The 18469-nt window shown below is 40.5% G+C and overlaps 1 protein-coding gene across 6 annotated transcripts in view; it reads right to left on the bottom strand.

Annotated features, from left to right (window-relative positions):
- Positions 1-18469, bottom strand: part of IL1RAPL2 (interleukin 1 receptor accessory protein like 2) — a 305577-nt gene that overhangs the window by 6135 nt on the left and 280973 nt on the right. For 3 of the 6 annotated variants that reach the window (XM_032444393.1, XM_015860827.2, XM_015860828.2), the window contains 2 exons: positions 16522-16692; positions 4986-7836 (listed from right to left, as the gene is read on the bottom strand). In XM_032444393.1, coding sequence (XP_032300284.1) covers positions 7139-7836; positions 16522-16692 — 869 coding nt within the window. In that variant the 3' untranslated portion in view covers positions 4986-7138. Of the gene's footprint in view, positions 1-4985; positions 7837-9099; positions 9877-15941; positions 16369-16521; positions 16693-18469 lie in introns of those variants that run through there. The other 3 variants (XM_032444394.1, XM_032444396.1, XM_032444395.1) reach the window with 3 other exon arrangements.

Here is an 18469-nt window from a genome sequence, read left to right as displayed (position 1 = left end):
CAGTGACTGTTCCAAGCACACCTACCGTTCGAAAGTGAAGTGCTGCTGTGGGCCCAGACACAGCCATACCTGTGCAGGTGTAAGCATTATGTAAGGAGAAATTGTTCAGAAGGGTGACTGAACACTTCCGGCCCTGGACTGAAGCGTTCCTCTCAGGCTGGCACTACCATATGACAGATGCTGACTCTGTTCATTATGTTGATGGGTGTCAGCAATAAAGTCTGAACTTTGTTCAGATTTTCCCTGAGATTGGCAGTGAGGAGCCACAGCTCTGAGCTGGGTTACAGGCTGGTTGTTAGGTATAAATTATCTGTCAGTTCCATTTTTTCCCCACCATCTCTTTTTGCCAATAATTTGTTACAACAGAGATTTCCTGTCATCTCATCTTCTTGTCAGCCCGTGTCCTTGCAAAACCACTTTGTTGCCAGTGATTAGCTTCTGTCTTGTCATCTCTTTGTAGCAAGCTGCTGATCCCAAAGGAAGTGTCCCAGTCAGCTCCAGGAGATCCCTTCTGTGTTCTCCAAAATGTGCAACCCACGTACAGGACATTTGGAAGCTATTCATGCAGACTGGAATAATCTGTTTTCTTTCTGTTGGTTGAGAGAAGATGTGGCCACAGAACCAGGCTGGGGCAATTCCATCTAGTCCAGGGAATGTTATCTGCTGCTATCTTGCGACTGGTTGATGGCGCATGACCCCACCTCTGCTTATGGCTTTTGGTAGGATCTTAGGCAAAATGGATCCTTGACCCTGTTTGTCATTTGCTAAAGAGAGGATGAAAAGATTTCCCTAGCCCAGTTAGGTGTTAGATTGATTTATGATCATAAAGCCTTTGATATCTTTTAATCAAGGAGCTGTTAAGGACTTTAAAACTTGTTATTATTTGTGGAGTAGACGCTAATTTTCTCTGCACAGTCTACAAGGAATTCAGACTCTAATGTTATCTGGGGAGTAGGTATTAAATGCTCCCTCCTATGTGCTGGCAGAAGTTACCTTTAAGCCATATACACATTCTGATCAGAGTACATTGTACTTTAAAAGCTCTTCACATCTCATTACGACTTCTCGAGTTCTCTCATAAGAGGCAAATTTATATTAAGTGTAGGTCTACGTCAGGGTCTGGATTTCTCAGGAAAATGTCTTGGTAGTAAAGACAAAGCCCCTGACACTACCAGCATGAGAATCATTAGTGCTCTCCTCCACATAAATCCCAGAGCCATGATCAGAATCTCAAATAATTTGAGTTTAAATAGAAATGAGAAGCACGGTTTTTCCTCTGACAACTCTCATTTCCACTCTGCCTTGCCTACATTGCTTCACTAAAAGAGGCTGCCAGGGACTTTGCAAATCCCTCTCTATAGCACAGTCTTTAGAGGTGTGTTGTTCTCTAGGCATCAGCCAGCAAAACACCTGAGCCCATCCTGTCATGCGTGAGCACAGTGGCTACCCCACTGAACTCAGGTGCAGTCCTGCTGGCCCATTAGCTCTAATGGATTCAGTGGTAGCTGTTGTTGCTCACACTTCAGCAACCCACCTGCAGCCAGGAAAATATTTATCACCCACTGCTTTGTAAAAAGGAATTATTTTACGGAATTGAAAGAAATAGCAAAACTCATCTAATCAAAAATACATTGTTTTCTTTTTGTGTTTGTTCTGAAGAGAAAGCTCTTAAAACCTTGCAAAGCCAATTACACTCTATCAAAATGAATTACAGGGTGTGTTTATAGAATACCTACCATGAGAGTCTGGCTCAGCTTGACAAAGTGTACTTTTATTATTTATTTGTTTTTCTGCTTGGCCTATAGCTGAACAATGATATTGTAATGAAGCAAAAATGCTGACAGGTCTTGTTTTGCTTCTATTGGCAGTGCTGCTGGTTTAGATTTAAATGACAAAAAACCCTGGCAAAGCTCAGGAACTTTTACTTCATAGTTCTTTCCTTCAGACCTTGTTGTATACCTCTCTGGAGCAGCCTTATTAACCTCTGCATTTCTCCGGCAGCACTGAAATGATCAAATGTCTTTCTGTGGTAAGCAATGTAAGCAATGCAAAGCTGTCCCCCACTCACCACCCCAAACACATCATGCCATTTCTTTGGGGAAGCAAAGTACATTTCAGCAACAAGAAAGTGCGAATCAACATTGTTCTTTTGTGTTTCCCCAGACGTGACATGCCATCACGATCCATTTTCAGATTTTTATTTCCTCCTTTAGCATACAGCATATTTCAAAATCCCATGTTTTTAACACATGCTGTGCTCACTGGGGCCAGAAAGGAACAGTTTCAGTCACTATTACTTATGAAGTTTAAAAACATTAAATACTTTCAAGACGTGGGGCACAGTACTTTAATATATTTGCAGTACAGACTTCCCAGCCATAGGAGCCATGGCACAACACAACCTGCGCCCCTTGTGCTGCTTACCAGAGGTGACTGAACAGAAGCGTTGGCATCGCGTGTGAGCTCCAAACCCACAGGAGCAGCAGGAAGCACAGATTTCTACTTTGTGGGGAATTTCCGCACACAGAAAACAGAAGGGGTTTTTGTGTGTGTGTATGTGTGGAATACACCAAGAAAATTTGCTGTCTGACGGGAAATGACAGTTTAATTTTAAAAGAAGCAAAACAAGAGTTCTGAAGCAAGCGAGCTGGCAAAAAATGGTATTGTTCAAGGGGAACTTTGCCCGGTGACCACTGAATAGTGGACAAACATGAAGTGTTAATGCAAGGGCTGTCATTGCGCTGTGCTGAATTGGCATTTCTGCCTGCAAAACACTTGGACTCTGTGACCACTCTTTTATTCCTCTCCCTTCTTCACGCTCTGCGCTCTCTTTATCTTCCAGTCATTCTGCAGCCCAAGCATGAACCTTGAAATGGGACAAGATGCACAAAATGCTGCATGGAGGATGAGGCTTCCTGCAGATTGTGCTGCTCATCACCAGAAAGCCCCCAGATGCCCCAGCAGGACACAAGAGACATTGCTCCCAACTGCCACTGAGCTTCCAGGGCAATGTCACTACCAAGCTGGTGAGCACCAAGGGCTGCCTGTCCTGTACCCAGGATGGGAAGACTTGCCAGTCACTCTGCCACAGCACTTAAATCTATGCAGGAACCAAAATCAGACAAGCTGCTCAAAGGATCTCCATAAGGGTATAATTCTAGAAGTGCTTAAATACCATTATTTCAGGCGCCGGTCTATGAACCAGCCTTCAAAGCCCCACACAGTAAAGTATTTCTCACCAAATAAAGGGGAATTTAAGTATGTCCTTATGAATTTGCATGAATTAAGTCTGCTGAATCAAAAGAAGCCTCTGAGAGTGGAGTACAAGTCCTTAAAAACCACACGGGTTTCATTCTAAAAGTATCTGTTATTTATTCGCATGTCCTTATCTTGTTTATAACAAAGAAATGAACAAAATTCCTTTCCCAAGGCTGGACAGTGCTGGAGCACATCCGCAGCAAACATGGACAAAAATAAGCTTCATTTGAGACAGAGTAAATAAACAAATGCTTATTAGTCTCTTGACTTCTCTCTGGCCCTTTGGTCTTTGTTCCCCTGAACATGGTAAAAGTACAGCTTGGCTTTATAGCCTTGCTCTGGGTCTACTGCATTTGGTGGAACTGTTTCTGTTAGACTGGAGGGTTTTTGCAGCAGGCTTTGCAGACAGAAGATGGCAATATGTTAATACAGCTTTCTCATTCAGTGTCTAGAGAATGGATTATTAGAACATTGGCTCAGCACTCAGTCCTGCACCCCCCTCCACGACTGCCAATCTTCACTCTCCCTTGTTACTAACATCAAAATTACCCTGCCTTCTCTCTGAATGTTCTTTAGGAGTATAAAATCTGTAGTCTGAAGAGGTTTTCAATTTCTATCTGGTTTCTATATACAACCTTCAAACCATAATTGCTTCCGAAGCACATCACACACAAAGGTAGGTAAGTAACGAAAGAAATATGATAACCAAAGCACTTGAAATGAACGTGCCCCAGATCAGAAGCTGTGCATGGCTGCAGGAAGAATCTTTACTGCTTCTGCACTTGCCTGGCTGTCCCACAGGCTGCCATAGAGGCCTACAGGCTGTGGGTGGCAGGGGCTGCACAGCCATGTGAGCAGGATGCAGCCACAAGCACTGCCAAAGGAGAGCCCTGGCTTCATCCCCAGATCTCCAGCTGAATAAGTATGAGGCTTTAGTGAGACACAGGAAAGCAGAATGCCCTTCTATTTCAGCTAATGAAGTTTGTAGGAACAAGCAAATTGTTTTGGCATCCCTGGCCCTGATCCAGCTGCAAGGCAGCCGCAGCACGATGCTCATGGACACACAGTGGGACAGACCCCTGGCCTCTGTACCACCCAGGTCCCACTGAAACATGCACTTCACTGCTTGGCAGGGTTTTTTCCAGCTCCTTCATCACTACCTGTAGTGATGTTTGATCTCTGGCAGTGCTACATGAAGCTGAGACAACAGAGGCCTCCTGAGCTCAAGTCTCTTCCCCGCACTGAAAGCAGAGGGGTACAGGCAGTTCTGATTCATGTATATATTGTCATCGTACTCAATACACACTCTGAAATCTTAAAGCAGATTGTGACTTGTCATCTATAACTAAAATATATCGATACACAGACACACAATGTGCTTTGCAAAATGACAGAAAAACTGTTCTTTTCATGTTACTTCAATACAAACATGACTGCATTTTGCTTTTGAATAGCTACTGCTCTAAGAGTAAGCCATCAAGTAAATGAATTTGCTACCCATATCTAATCATTGTAAGTAAAAGAAGCAGACCAATCTGCATGTGGATTTTTCTTTCTTTTTTTTTTTTTTTCTTTTTTTCTCTTTTTTTTTTTGCACTTTGCATGCTTAATACAGAACTAGCAGGTTTGAAATCTCACTCAACATTCTATGTGAGTTAACCGGATTCTGAAGTAAAGTGGAAAGGGAAATGATGAAAAGTACAGCTTTTCATTTAAACATACGCAGCTCTCTTCATGCAGGGTTTGCTTTACTGCTTGTTTTTTTTTTCTTTTTCAAAATTACATTTTGCATTAAAGGACACAGCCAGTGTAAACACAGTCCGTAACACTTATAAAACAGTGCAAATTTCATAGATTTCTGGGAGGAGGTTGAAATACAGATATTTATAATGGAGGTAAAATCACTTTCTCGGTAGAAAAATAAGTATATTAAACACCTATCTATATGTTCTGAACTTCACAAAAGAGCAAGTTTATAGTCCTATACTGTGTAATAAATTCATATCTTTCCTAGAGAACCGTTGCGGTGTTAGTGTCAAACGCATAATGACAATACTGGAAAAAGCAACAAGAGAACCGTATTCTTCAGAACCTAAGGAGAAGTTTACAGATAATAACTTATGTAAGAGGGCACAGAATAAAGCACTGGGGAACGAAGCAATGGAAAAGTGTCAACCTCTATGAATTATTGCATGTTTGAGATCGTTCTCATGGCCTCTAGGCCAATTCTGGATACTTCTAAGTCTTGTGTCAGTGTTTGTTTTCACTTTGACTGTAGGGCACAATTTAGAAAACACTGATAAACATTAAGGATCTACTGAACTTGTTTGCTGATGGAATGACAGGCAGCTGAGTGCAGAGTGCTAACTTTTATCCATGCAATCAAAGAGGACGATGCAAAAAAACATACTGAGATACAGGCAAGATTGCTTGCCTTAAAAACATTTTTGGGGACTTGCTTCAGCAGATCTTACTGAGACAAAACTCTCATTCCTACTGTGTTTTCATTAAAGCTGTGTCAAAGGCTTCTGCCTTTGTTATTTAGAGCTTTTTCCATGAGTACGGCTGTCTTCATGGTCTGCCTGGAACCTGTGATCAGCTGGGTCTGGAAATCCTCATGAAACATTCTTGTCTGAACAAAACTCAGACTCAGTGCTTTCCGTGGAAGATAAATGAGAGTGTCCTCATTTGACTGATGGGATCGTGTACATAAGAAATGGAAGAAATGCAAGACTTTACCAGCCTCTTAAAAATATCACTTTTCACTAGTTGCTCAGAGTGAAAATATTCCTGCTTCAGACATATTTTAAAAGCACATAAACTGTCAGGTAGATAGAGAGAGAACTGCCTCAGGTCATTATCACTGCATTTGAAGTCAGTTTAGTAGTAAACCTGGATAATTCAGCACTTCATCTCTGAATATTGCTGCGGTAATGATTTTCTATTGCTGATGTTTTCAGGAAAGAAAAAAAAAAAAAGTTAATTTGAAATTTTAACTGTTGATTTTGGCAAAAAATACTATGTAAAATTACACTGCCTTTCTACAAATCTTAAAACAGCTCAGGAGATCTTAAGAAATTTCGAATCAGTGAACTCACTGACAAATTTATACTTAAATCAGTTCTTTTAAAATGTCATTAAAACCCTGCAAAAATAAGTCTGAAATAATCTATTAACCACAGAAAAAAATTGTTTTAGATCCTGCTAAATACCTTCCAATACCTTAAGAAGTTGAACAAAACCACATTGCTAAGCAGCCACTGGGAATGCAACGTGTCTCAACAAACGAAGAGGTGCTGATGCAAGCAGGTGATTTATTCTTTATTAAGTGTTACTATGCACTTTATTGATAAAGCTTCATCTGCATTGTTTCAGCTTAAATGCATCTGAGAGAGAACGATACCGGGAAGACTTCCTCCTCCTTCCTATTGAGAACGATTCACCCCTCATGGTCTATGCAGGAGATAATTTTTGTAGCATGATATCATACTGGAATTTCAAACCATACTGAAGTTTATATGAAAAACCCGACAACTTCAGTGCATTTGAAATACTATTACATAGTAATGCTGGAGATCACATACAGCAAACTGTTATCCATCCTTAACTGTAGAGTGGTGGGATGTGCTTTTTCTCTCCCCCTTTTTTAAAGAAGCAATCAAGCTGTACATTAAAAGACAGGAAGGACATTGCTGACTTACAAAAGAATGCCCTCTTTGTCAGTAATTTGTAAATGTAAACAAAAAAGTTCAAGTAGAAAAGCAAATAAGTGTGCCGCTGCTTCAAATATGATTTGACGCCCCATGGGGTTGGGGCAAAGTTCTTTAAAAATGTGTCTTCATGGCAGTCATGAAGCATCTCAAAAGTGTCCTGATCTTCACTACCAGATATCACTGGTGAAGCTAAGCTCCCTTGCTGATAAAGGTAGCAATGGGTTGTTCCTGTGAAACTCCTGGGAATCCTTCATGGTATTGTTAAGAGGTAGCTGTCCGTTTAGTAGTGTCAAAGGTATGTTACAGTATGTATGATGGTTGCTTATGGAAGCTATTGGCAATGTTGCTGCTGACACATCATATTCGTATCCTCTGCAATAATGTCTCATTTGGACAGAATCTGCTTGATGGCAATCAGTTAGGTCAGCCCGCGATTCTACCAACGTGGCAGAAGTGCCTGTGACGGCAAGAGAGGGTACAGTCTGGAGGTCTCCAAAAAGGCCCTGCTCCGCGGAATCCAGGACCTGACGCCGAGACACCACCTCCTTTTTCTTCCCTGGCATTTCAAAGACTAGGCGCTTCCAAAATTTAGAATTCAGTTTGCTGCTTTTTGGTCCTTTCCACTTGACCACTGAGAGAAGTTTGATGGTGTGCTTTAAAGATTCCACTTCATGATAATTCACTTTCCCTTTTAATTCAGTACACTCAATCAAAATAACTTTGATTTCTCCACTGACTAGCATGTTATGGAGTCTGTTTTCCATCTCAAAAATACTCCATCCTCTCCTGAGAATATAGTCTGGAGTTAACACGATAATGAGTCTTCTGCTTTGCTCAACACATCTTGTGAGATCTTCAATGTAGGCTACAAATTATAGAAAGAGAGAAAGAGTAAAGGATAAAGAAGACTATTGTATCAAAACATCAGGCTTGCAATTAAGTTTAGCAAAATCCTACAGCTCACTGATCCACCCCACTTAAGACAAGGGGCACTTCACAATATACTCCAACAGAAATAGGATTGTGTATCACAACACGCTTCTATTAATAGGATACAAAGAGAAAATGCCTTAATAACATCCTCAGTCCTTAACTGTTTTTCTCTGCTCATCTCAACAGAATGACATTTCCAGAATCTCCTCACTGTGTAGATGCTTTAGTGACTAAAAATACACAGTTCACTTACTGAGATATTCTAGGTCAAGATCAATGTAATTCTCGTGTAAATTTTAACATTAACACTGGTTATGATTAAAGTCACATTGAGGGAAGCACACTCTGGGAAGCAGTTCTTGTGTTTCGGATGGAAGGACATGAGGATGCTGTGGAGTGGGGTGTGGAAACTGTAACTAGCAAGAGCTCTAAAAGAAATCAACCCTGAACACATGCAGAAATTGTGCTATTGCATAGAAGCAGCAAGGTAGCTCTTTCTTCTTTGAGTACTGGCCACAAAAACACAAAGAGCATTTCTTTGTCGCCAAACAGTCTGTTTTAATTTGGCAAACCTGTGCTTCTATGTACCTTAAGGTATTAACAGAAACTTCACAAGTGATGGGAACAAAAGGAAAATTTAAGCATATTCGATGTGTTTATTTGCTCAAACATCAGTGACAAAGAAAATAATAGCATTCTTCTTTTATTCATGCGCACCAAGTAGTTGTGAACGATCAGTGTAAACAGAAATACCAGCCCCGTCATCAGCTCCATGGTGTCAGCTTACTGACCTACAAAATATTCTTGAAGTTGGACTTGGGGTTTAGATCTAAAGTTTTATTTCTCCAGGGAGGGTAGCAAATGATGCCAATTGTATTCTTCTGACATGGAACAGGATGGGAAAGAGATCTACTTACAGACCTGATCCAAAACCCGTAAAAATGACCAAACTTCACCACATTTCTGAGGGTTTTGGGTCAATACCAGAAAAATGAAGATAATTAAAAAAAACCCGAACAACTCAGATCAGAAAAGTGTTGGCTGGTTGCACAGCATTGTGATTGCAAGCTTAGAGACGTGATAAAACCACTATTTTTTCTTTATAACTATGTGACCCTCTTGAGCATGCCACTCAGAATGTGCTGTTTGACAACAGAGAAGCATGTGTTAAAAATGAAGACCTGGACACAAGAGCTGCACAGAACAGATCTTTACTCAGCACAGGGCAGGGCCTCTCTTACACACACTGCCCTCTAGCAGAAACAATGATTACAAATAACATCATTAATCAACATCTGTTACTGCAAGACTCATTTTTATAGTCTCAGGCACCATACCGCAGCATGCTTATTCACACCACTTCCAGTAAAGCAAATAGCTACAAAATAGGCCAACAGGAACATTCTAAAATAGCTTAGAGACTGAAGGCATAGTTAGCATCAAATCTGCCTTTACTAATGTTTTATTCCACCACTTAGCAGCACGAAGAATTTCTTTCACAAACGGGAAAAAAAGAGGCAATTTTAAACATCCCACAGACAGACAAGAATTTAGGACATACAAATACATTACAAATCTCTACGCGACAATCCTGACTTTTAGTTAACGTTTTATGACTCTGAAATCATGCAGCATTTACAGTTATTTGATTCTTTTTTTTTTTTTTTCCCTCTTAAAATACTATATGAGGAAAACCCCCACATTGCTCTGTGTAAAATAGTTACTCATTAATGAAAAAATGCCAACATTAAGATCCACGGGAGAGGCAGTGGAGAGGGGAGAGAATCAGCAACAATAAGAAAATGATAAGCAGAACTGGTGAAACAAAACTTAAGGAAAGGTAGAAATGTTCAATACAATGGAAAGAGATTATCCCAATGTATCAACAGCTCAGACTCTTCATTTTCTTCCTTTCTTTCTGCTCCCAAAAAGAAAGAATTTAGGTGGGAAGCTTCATCATTAGAGGTTGAATCTGCAAGATACAGTAAAACAACATGCTATCATGCATCTTTCCTGAGACACATTTACCCCTCCTCCAAAAAACTCAGAACACTGCTATGTACAAGACAGATCTCAGCAGGACAAAATACCATTCAGTACCACATATCCAGGTTAGAGCTAAGCACAGCCACGCATATCCTATATGCAACCAATTAAAAAAAGAAAGTCACTTCCCTTTCGTATCTTCAAATATCCAGCAGCAACAATTTCAATGGAAACAATCCCTCCATTATTCATTACATCATTTCAATCAAAAACTCACCAGACTTTGCTTTAGTTGAAGAGGAAATTAGGTGAGAAGATGACAGGAAAAATTCCCTATTTTCACAGGTGGACACTTCTCCCCTCTGTGCCTCTCCCCTGCTTAGGTGTGCCCAGTTTACTTGATGGATGTTGAAACAATTTAGAACTCTTTCTACAAACAACTGAATAGAAACCAAATGGCCACCAGGTGCTCCTGCAAAGTCCAAGTTGCAGCTGGTTCAATAACAGACACAGCAAATGATCAGGGGTCTACTGGTGCAATGAAGATGAAATACACTGTATTACAGAAAAATGGAAACCAAGATGAAAAGTAAATGCATTTTCCAGCCATCTGGCCCAGAATCATTGTATACCCTCAGTAACTTCAGCCTGAGACTACAACTAAAGTCAAGTGACAGCTTCTCTGGAACATGTGGTTCCACTGGGGAAACTCTACAGCATGTCCAACATGTACATCAAACATTTCTGCAAGGAAAAGCAAAGAAGGACTGATTCTTGTCTTACTGTGGGAATTCACACCTTATTTTCTTCAGTGGGACAAAACTGATAGTGTAAATCGTGGAGTTGCTAAATCATCCTTCACTTCCAAATTAGACTCTGCTCCAAAAACTGTAGGTTGAGTTATATTTCAATGTGGGATGGAGAAAAAAAGTTGATTCTGTCCTTCCAGCGAGATAAAAAGTAATTGTTAGGCAATGGCTGTTTCACTTTAAGGAAGAAGTTAAGAAAGGACTTCAGGATTCATATCACCTACCACCATCAACTGCAAGACTCGAGACAAACATACTCCCACCAGGTAAATCCCATCTCATTAAGACTTCATTTTTGTCAAAGGAAGTGTCAACTTCAATGACACTTCATTGTGAAGAGAGAAAAAAAAGATCTTCAAAAAATCAGTATGGAATAATTAGCTTTCGTTTCCCAAAATCATATTTTATCATAAACTTTAATATAAAAATAAAACACCAGAACCAGAATTAACCTACTTGATTTTAATGGAGAACACCTAAATCATTTAAACCTTTTTCTAACCATTTTTTTTCCTCCTTTCCTTAAAATACCATTTTGCAATATTTTGTCAAACCGGTTTTCATAATGTTAGCATTCCTCACAGGCCAAAAAAACCTTGGGTAGCTGTATCAGTAACTTATTTGCATCACATACAGTGTGATGTCCAAGGAAGTATGAACACAAAATTTCACACCCATGAACAATCATGTTTTTTTGCATGATTACCCTCATTAATGAAGGTAAATAACTGGACAGCAAATACATACACACTGGACACTCAACATGTAGTGATGTTGATCTGTAGTTTGGAGCACTGAATTCCAAGATATGCATCCAACTTGCAAGAATGTAATTATGCATAATTGCCTACTGAATCTTGAATGAGCTACACTAACCACAGGCTGAAAGTAAACCCAGACAACCAAATATTCAAACAGTCCAAGATCAAGAAAACAAACGAACACCATGGACACAGAGTTGCTTACACAAAGAAAAGTCTGACCAACTAGACTCAGATGATCTTCAGAAGCAATTGAGAGAGAAGGAAAAGAAAAGCAATTATGTCATGTTTTATGTATGTTTTTAACAAGGATAGTCTGCAGCACCACAAAGACCAAAGAGTATGCACCATCAACCATGCTGTCTTGTTCCTAGTGCTCTGAAAATATGAACCTATGTTCATGCATTTGGCAACATGACTATTAACTGAGGAAGAGTTATTTATGGAAGAATAATTCAAGCCTAGCTTCTTGACTGAATATTTCCCAAACCCTAACTTGGGTTACTTTAATACAACAAAAATAATTAAACCTTGCCATTCCTATTTCAAACAAATTTTATGTTTGTTGTTTATGTTAGCCCCGGCCAGAACAGCAATGCAGTTGGTGCTGCTGAAACACAGGTAAGAGTGATAGCCCTGCCCCAAAGAGAGCATAATCTCATATAAGCTAAGGGATGGCTCATGAGTACAGTGCAAAGAAGCAAATAACACAGATCAGCTTGACACGCAACCCTCTCAGTGCTAAGGACAAGGAAAAGAAGAATAGCAGCAGCAATGTCTCCTTGCAGGCTGAGGTGAAGTTGGTGATTTTGATGATACTGCTATGGTGATGGATGTTGGAATCCAATTTCTGGATATTTAGAATCAAAAGTTTGTAGAATCTCACAGGACAGAAGTGGGATCTGGGGATCTCCAGGTCAATCCTCTGTCCAATCCAGGAACAGATAAGATTGTTCATGGCCTTCCTTGTCCAATAAAATTCTGAAGATCTCCAAGGACGGAGGTTTCTTCTCTCTCCAGTGACTCTGGGTACTGTTCTGGTGTCTGATCACCCTCATGGCAAGGAAAAAATTTCCAAATATTTAATTGGAATTTTCACTGTTACAACTTATCTCTTATTTAACAACTGTGCATCTCTGAGAAGAGCCTGGCTCCATCTTCTCTGTGCGTTCCATCAGAAAGAGAACAATAAGATTCTCCCTTGGTTTTATCTTTGTTGGTCTTTCCTTCAAGAAATACAGCTCCTTCAGCATCTCCTCTTACACTGTGTGTTCCAGCTTCCTGATCACCCTGATGGCCTTCAGAAGACCAGTGTGGCCAGTATGTCTTGGCCGATTCTAAAGAGGGGTGGGGAGTTCATATTTATTCCACTTTTAACTGCCATTCCTCTGTATTTCATTTTTACATGCTTGCCATTAACTGTAATACAAGCAGACAACGAGGGACTTGTTAAAGGGCTTTGTGGTGCTGAGCACTCTATTTCCATTCCACATAAGTGGTGCCACATGCCTAATGAATGCTCCTTGGGAACCCCAGGCACACTGTCCATGTGCGTTTTCTTCATCCAGGATAATTGGGATCACCAGGTAAAAAACAAACAAACAACACAACAACAAAAAAACACAAAAACAAAACAAAACCAACCAAACAAAAAAATCCAACAACCAACAAAAGAAAACCCAACATCTCATTTTCCATTAAAAGTGGATTTTCATTTCCAGTGCCTGATCTCTATACCCTGGACTGAGCTGGAGCAAATTGATGGTGTGTTTCCAATCCTGCCAACATCAAATATAAGTATGCTTAGAAAGCAACTAGATGATGCTCTAATAGATTTGTGTTGCTGGAATTAAAAATACAGATTCACAGTCTTGACCTCTTTACTTTCTGAGTTTAAAATAATTTGTAGAAACTACAGGAGAAAAGTATCTTTCTCTGATGGAGACCCAGTTTTAGAAGAGCCGAGTGCAAATATATCGTTCTCTTCATAGAAACATCATCCTTTGTGAGACAGAAAGGAGCTGGATCCTTTCTCTCAGACAACACCAAGAGTGACTTCAAAGGTCCTGTTTGGCCATTGCAAGGCGGGCAGCACTGAGGCCCTCAGTGTCCTTCCCAGAAGTTCTGCTGATAGGACAAAACAGCTCTGCAGGAATAGCAGTTGTATTCCAGCTTTGTAGGACACAGAAGCAAATGCCTACTGCAAATGTGATGCACTTCCAAGAGTGAAGAGTTAGCCTCAGCCTCCACAGCCATCATCTTTGTCCTTGGGTTGGCAAAAGCTACTCCATATGCACCTTGAAACAGACAGTCCTCAGCACTGAGCCTAAGTTCCAAGCTAGGCTATGCAGTGAGGACACTGCCAGGGTCCCTCTTTGGCAGAGGAGCTCTCTGATGGGTGAGCGCATCCCTGCTCAGGTACATCCACATTTGATCTCTCCATCTGTAGAGGGGCATGCAGAACCTATTGGCTTTTTCCCAGAGGTCAGAGATGAACCAGCTGGCAAAAACATAATCAAGCTTGACCCTGAATTTTTCTGAAGTCAGCTTTTCAGTTTGTTCAGGGAAGTGTCCAAGAAAGATAAATGAAATACTATTTAACAAATCTATTTGTTGCTTGCTCTCAAATCCAAATAGCAGCTGAATGTACTGCTTCTTGCCAGGAAGCAAGTCCAATAATGCACACCCTCCTGTGGCAGCACCTTAACATTGCAGATATTATACAGAACAGCTCATCTTATAAAACACATATGGTTTGATGGAATCATGCATTTAAGTCTTCAGAAAAGGTACATAAGGAAGTACCAGGGCAGAGAGTGAGGAAATATAACATCACACAAAGTCATTTACACTAAAAGACATAGAAATGCAATGCATGTGAGAATAAATATTTCCTAAAATCAAAAAAGATAACTATGATAAAAACCTCATTCCCTACAAACCTGCCCTGAAGCACCACATATTTTGTTGCATGTGAATAAGTTATGTCCACTTCTAAAATTTCTGGGAGGTCAATGCCATCCCATGATGCCTGGATTTCTCCGCTACACATTCCAAGCCCTTCTAAGACTGGTGAGCATTGTGCAGAACACAGAAACGGCCATGTTCCACTTCTCCCATGCACACAGAGAGCTTACAAATAACAGAGTCTGACTCTGCCATCTTTCCCCATCACCTCTCAAAATAAAATGTCATCCCCACATCTTTTTCAAAGCCAAGGCATGCAAATCACACTCATTGCAGATCCACATTTTATTCTGCATTGTCATTATGCCTGATTAAGCACCCTTGAAGCTTCATATGCTGGAATCAGGCCCTTTCATAGAACTGGAGAAGTGAGTTCAAGAGGAAAAAAGAAGTATTAAGTCTGTGAATGCTCATAAATGAGAATTGACATTTTCAGGTATCCTCCATTTTCAGGAGAGTTTTAATGAAGACCCAAAGTGATGACAAGTATTTGCTGAGTGTCTGCCTGACAAAAATAGGCAAAAATACAATATCATGCTCATCTGGCAATTGGAAAGAAGAACCTCATTTCAGATGAATCTGTGATTCAGTCACTTGTCACTGAAAAAAGTCCAGATTTAAACTCCTTGATATACTTGTGTAACTGCAATGTATAACTCTGCTATGTTGCTGGATTTAAACCAACCGTTTACTATAGTTCTGTGATTTTTTTAACACAAAAAGACATATTTTTTCCCTAATTATCTAATAATTCGGTACCACTTGCTTGGACTGCCTTAAATAAAAAGTCTCCATTTTCTGTAACCTGTCTTTTGTTTCAGGAGACTAATGGAGTAAAACTCATACTTTGCAGGGTGTGACTTTCCTCACAGAGCAAAAGGAACAGAGGAAGCAACTCTAGCCTAAGAGCCACAAAAGCACAAGGTCAGTTCAAGCCCCTACTGGGGGACTTTGACCGCAGACCAGGCTCTGACTTCTCCCAGTGGAACTGGAGTCATAAATCTGTTTCCAGCTCCCTCAAACAGAGAAGAAATAGGCTCCAACTTCTAGGGCAAGCTCTGGGGTTTGGCAGCAGTTTCAAACCTTTGGCAGGCAGGCTGCTAACGCAGTTGTGTTCTAGCGGTTTCATGTTTGGGGACATCTGCTCCAGCACTGTCACTGCTTTGTTCTCTTGTTCATATTTGCTATCCAGTAGTACATGCAGAGAGAAGAACCTACTCTCTTTTAGCATTTTTCACTGAAATGATTTTCAGACAGAATTAGTTAGAACAATAAAATAAGGAAAGGGATGGGTAGTATTTCCATATTTCAGAGGGGTAGTATTTCAAATAACTAGATACTAAAGCAAACCTACTATGTATTCATCAACATAGTGCATACAACTCACAGTCTTTTGATTTATCCAAAAATGAATCAGGAAGATGAGATGCTATAAACACAGCTAAGAAGGCATTAAGTGTTGATGCAGACATCCAAGGATGCCGCTGAATGTTCAGACATGGCAGTGAAACTGATTTGAAATGGATAACTGTATTGCTCTGTCAGAGTGGGAGATGGCATCAGGTCGCAGGGCTGTACACAGCTGTCTGAAGATTCAGTATTACACAATAACAATTCTGCTCAGAAATGCAATGTTTTGGTCAAGACACTAATGAAAAACTACACACATGGCATTGATAGGAAAATTAATGTGGCTATTTATGAGACTTCAAAGTAAGGGGAAAAAAGACAAAAAAGAAATTACTGCAAAAAATGATTAAACAGAGACTACAAAATCTTTCTAGGGAGTTGCATTTTTAGCTGACTGAGTCTGATAGAAATTTTAGATTACAGTATTGCTTGCAACACTGCAGCTTCCTCTGTAGAAAGGTCCAGCTTCTGCCTCCACTGAAATCAATAACAGCTCCCTCTGGTTTCAGTGGTGCAGAAACAGCCTCTAACCTAGAGTTCAAATTGGTAGCAGCAGGGAGACTTATCCACTCCTTACAACCACTTCACAGAGAGAAGTTTTCCATATCAAGCACTCATTGCACAGACCAGGCCTGTGTAATGCATCAGAAAGTAAATTAAAACTTAAAGGTCAGAAATACTTACTTCCACTAGGGATCAGATCCCTATCTGGAATGAAGAGCTTATATCCATAGTGCTTTTCTAGAACATCTGGCAGAATTTCTAGTGCAAACTGCTCCTCTTCATTATTATCACAATCCAGTGCATCAGGATCCACTTTGGTGTATGAAAGATACGCATCATACTCCTTGTTATCTGTAAGGAAACAAACTCACATTCAGCCTGTTCTTTGCAAGAGCGCTACAAAAAGCACACGGCAGTTCTAGAAAATTGCACTGTTCCTAGAAATGATCATAGAATACAAATGCACAACTAAAGTGAATACTGACTATGCAGAAAACATCACCACGCACTAACAACCTAAAGCATTGTTTCAGAGCTCTTTTTCCTGTTTTTAAAGCTGATATAATTTTACTTGACCCTGGATGTTTTACACACATGCAGCTCACAATATCAGAACTAGGAATAACTCCAGGAGCAAGCATGGAGTAGGAAGGGATTGCTCCTGCACTGTGGTACCTGCATCTCTGTGGTGCAGAGAAAGCTTTGCTGCTTCATCAAAAGGCGGAGGCAGGCAGTGGGTGACAGAAGGCACCCTGGGCAATGCCTTGCAAGCATAGCAAGGCTGCAACATAGAGGTTTGGCTAGAAGGAACAACGTAATTACTTCCTCCTGCAGAGCACTGGGGGAGTCTTCAGCTCTCTGAATCTGACACACAGAGCTGAGAGCTTGGCCAAGTGTACCGAGAACAGAAGTGGCATCACTATTGAGCTTGGGATCCATGCTGTGATCAGACTGTCTTAGCGACATTTGCTTTTGTTATTCCTCTGCGGTAATGGAAAACAGTGCATTGAAAAAATCAACCTGGAACAAGTCAGTCTTGGGGGAAGAGCACAGCTGCCATTATTTACAGAAAGTGAAAAATCAAATAGTTAATGTTGTGAGGACAAAACTGAACAAATGGAGGACTCCTGAGCACCAATTATCTGTAAAGAATTGTGCACATGAAAGATAATGAAAACAGTTAAAGCTCATCCATATTTTCCAACAAAAAGAAAATATAGCTAATAATAATGCAAAACATCTGATGACTTCAAAGTGATGGCTCTTTCTTATAATCGTTGACACAAAGCCAGACTCACGTGGGTCAGAGCTACAGACTATGCACGTGAATGGCTGTATGTCTGTGAGGAGGTTCACCTGGCCTGCTGATATTTCTCTGAAATCAACAGCTTACAAAAGTAGTAATTTGTGAAGGAAAGATGACAGAAGAACAAACAGCAAACAAATAAAGGCCAATCAGCTTTGGAGGCCTGTCCAAAATGCGCTATCCTGTCCATAATGAAACTTCTTGAAAACTCATAAGAGAAGCCAGCGACCACGAGATACAGGGGGCAAACATCCCTGAAAACATATGAAAGCTCTGCAAAGCAGCAAAGCAAATCCTGGAGCACTGATGTGCTTGGTTACATAACAGCATGGAAGCTCTGCACACAAAGACAGGAAGGTATGGACTGCAAATGGTGCGCATGCAGACCTTGAGCTGAGTCCTGCTCCTTCCAGCCATGTAGTAGCTCTCCCTCCAGTCTCTTCTATCCACAATGCAAACAAGCAAAAGGAGCTCCCCTGGGCCTCCTGCAAGCCCATATGCTTATGTTATATCTCTGCAGCCTTGGTTCCCTCTTCACAAGCCTCATACACAGGATGTTAGCAGGATGACCTATGCTCGCCCACTGCTTGTTCTGTGTGCTTTGGAAGCAGTGCTGTTGGGGCTGTTTTCTAAATGATTTCCCTTAGTCTTCACTATTGCCAGAATGTTTTGTCTAAAAACAAAGCTACGTACAACACAGGAAATAAATGCATCCAGCATAGCCTTCGTGGGTATTTTTAGAAATAGGATAAAGAAAATCTGTTAGGTTCCATATCTGTGGTTTTAAAGAAATATACGTGTAAATGGGATATGGTCCTGCAA

The sequence above is a fragment of the Coturnix japonica genome, chromosome 4 (assembly GCF_001577835.2).
Source record: "Coturnix japonica isolate 7356 chromosome 4, Coturnix japonica 2.1, whole genome shotgun sequence".
NCBI lineage: Eukaryota > Metazoa > Chordata > Aves > Galliformes > Phasianidae > Coturnix > Coturnix japonica.
This window is presented reverse-complemented; position numbering and strand designations above follow the sequence as displayed.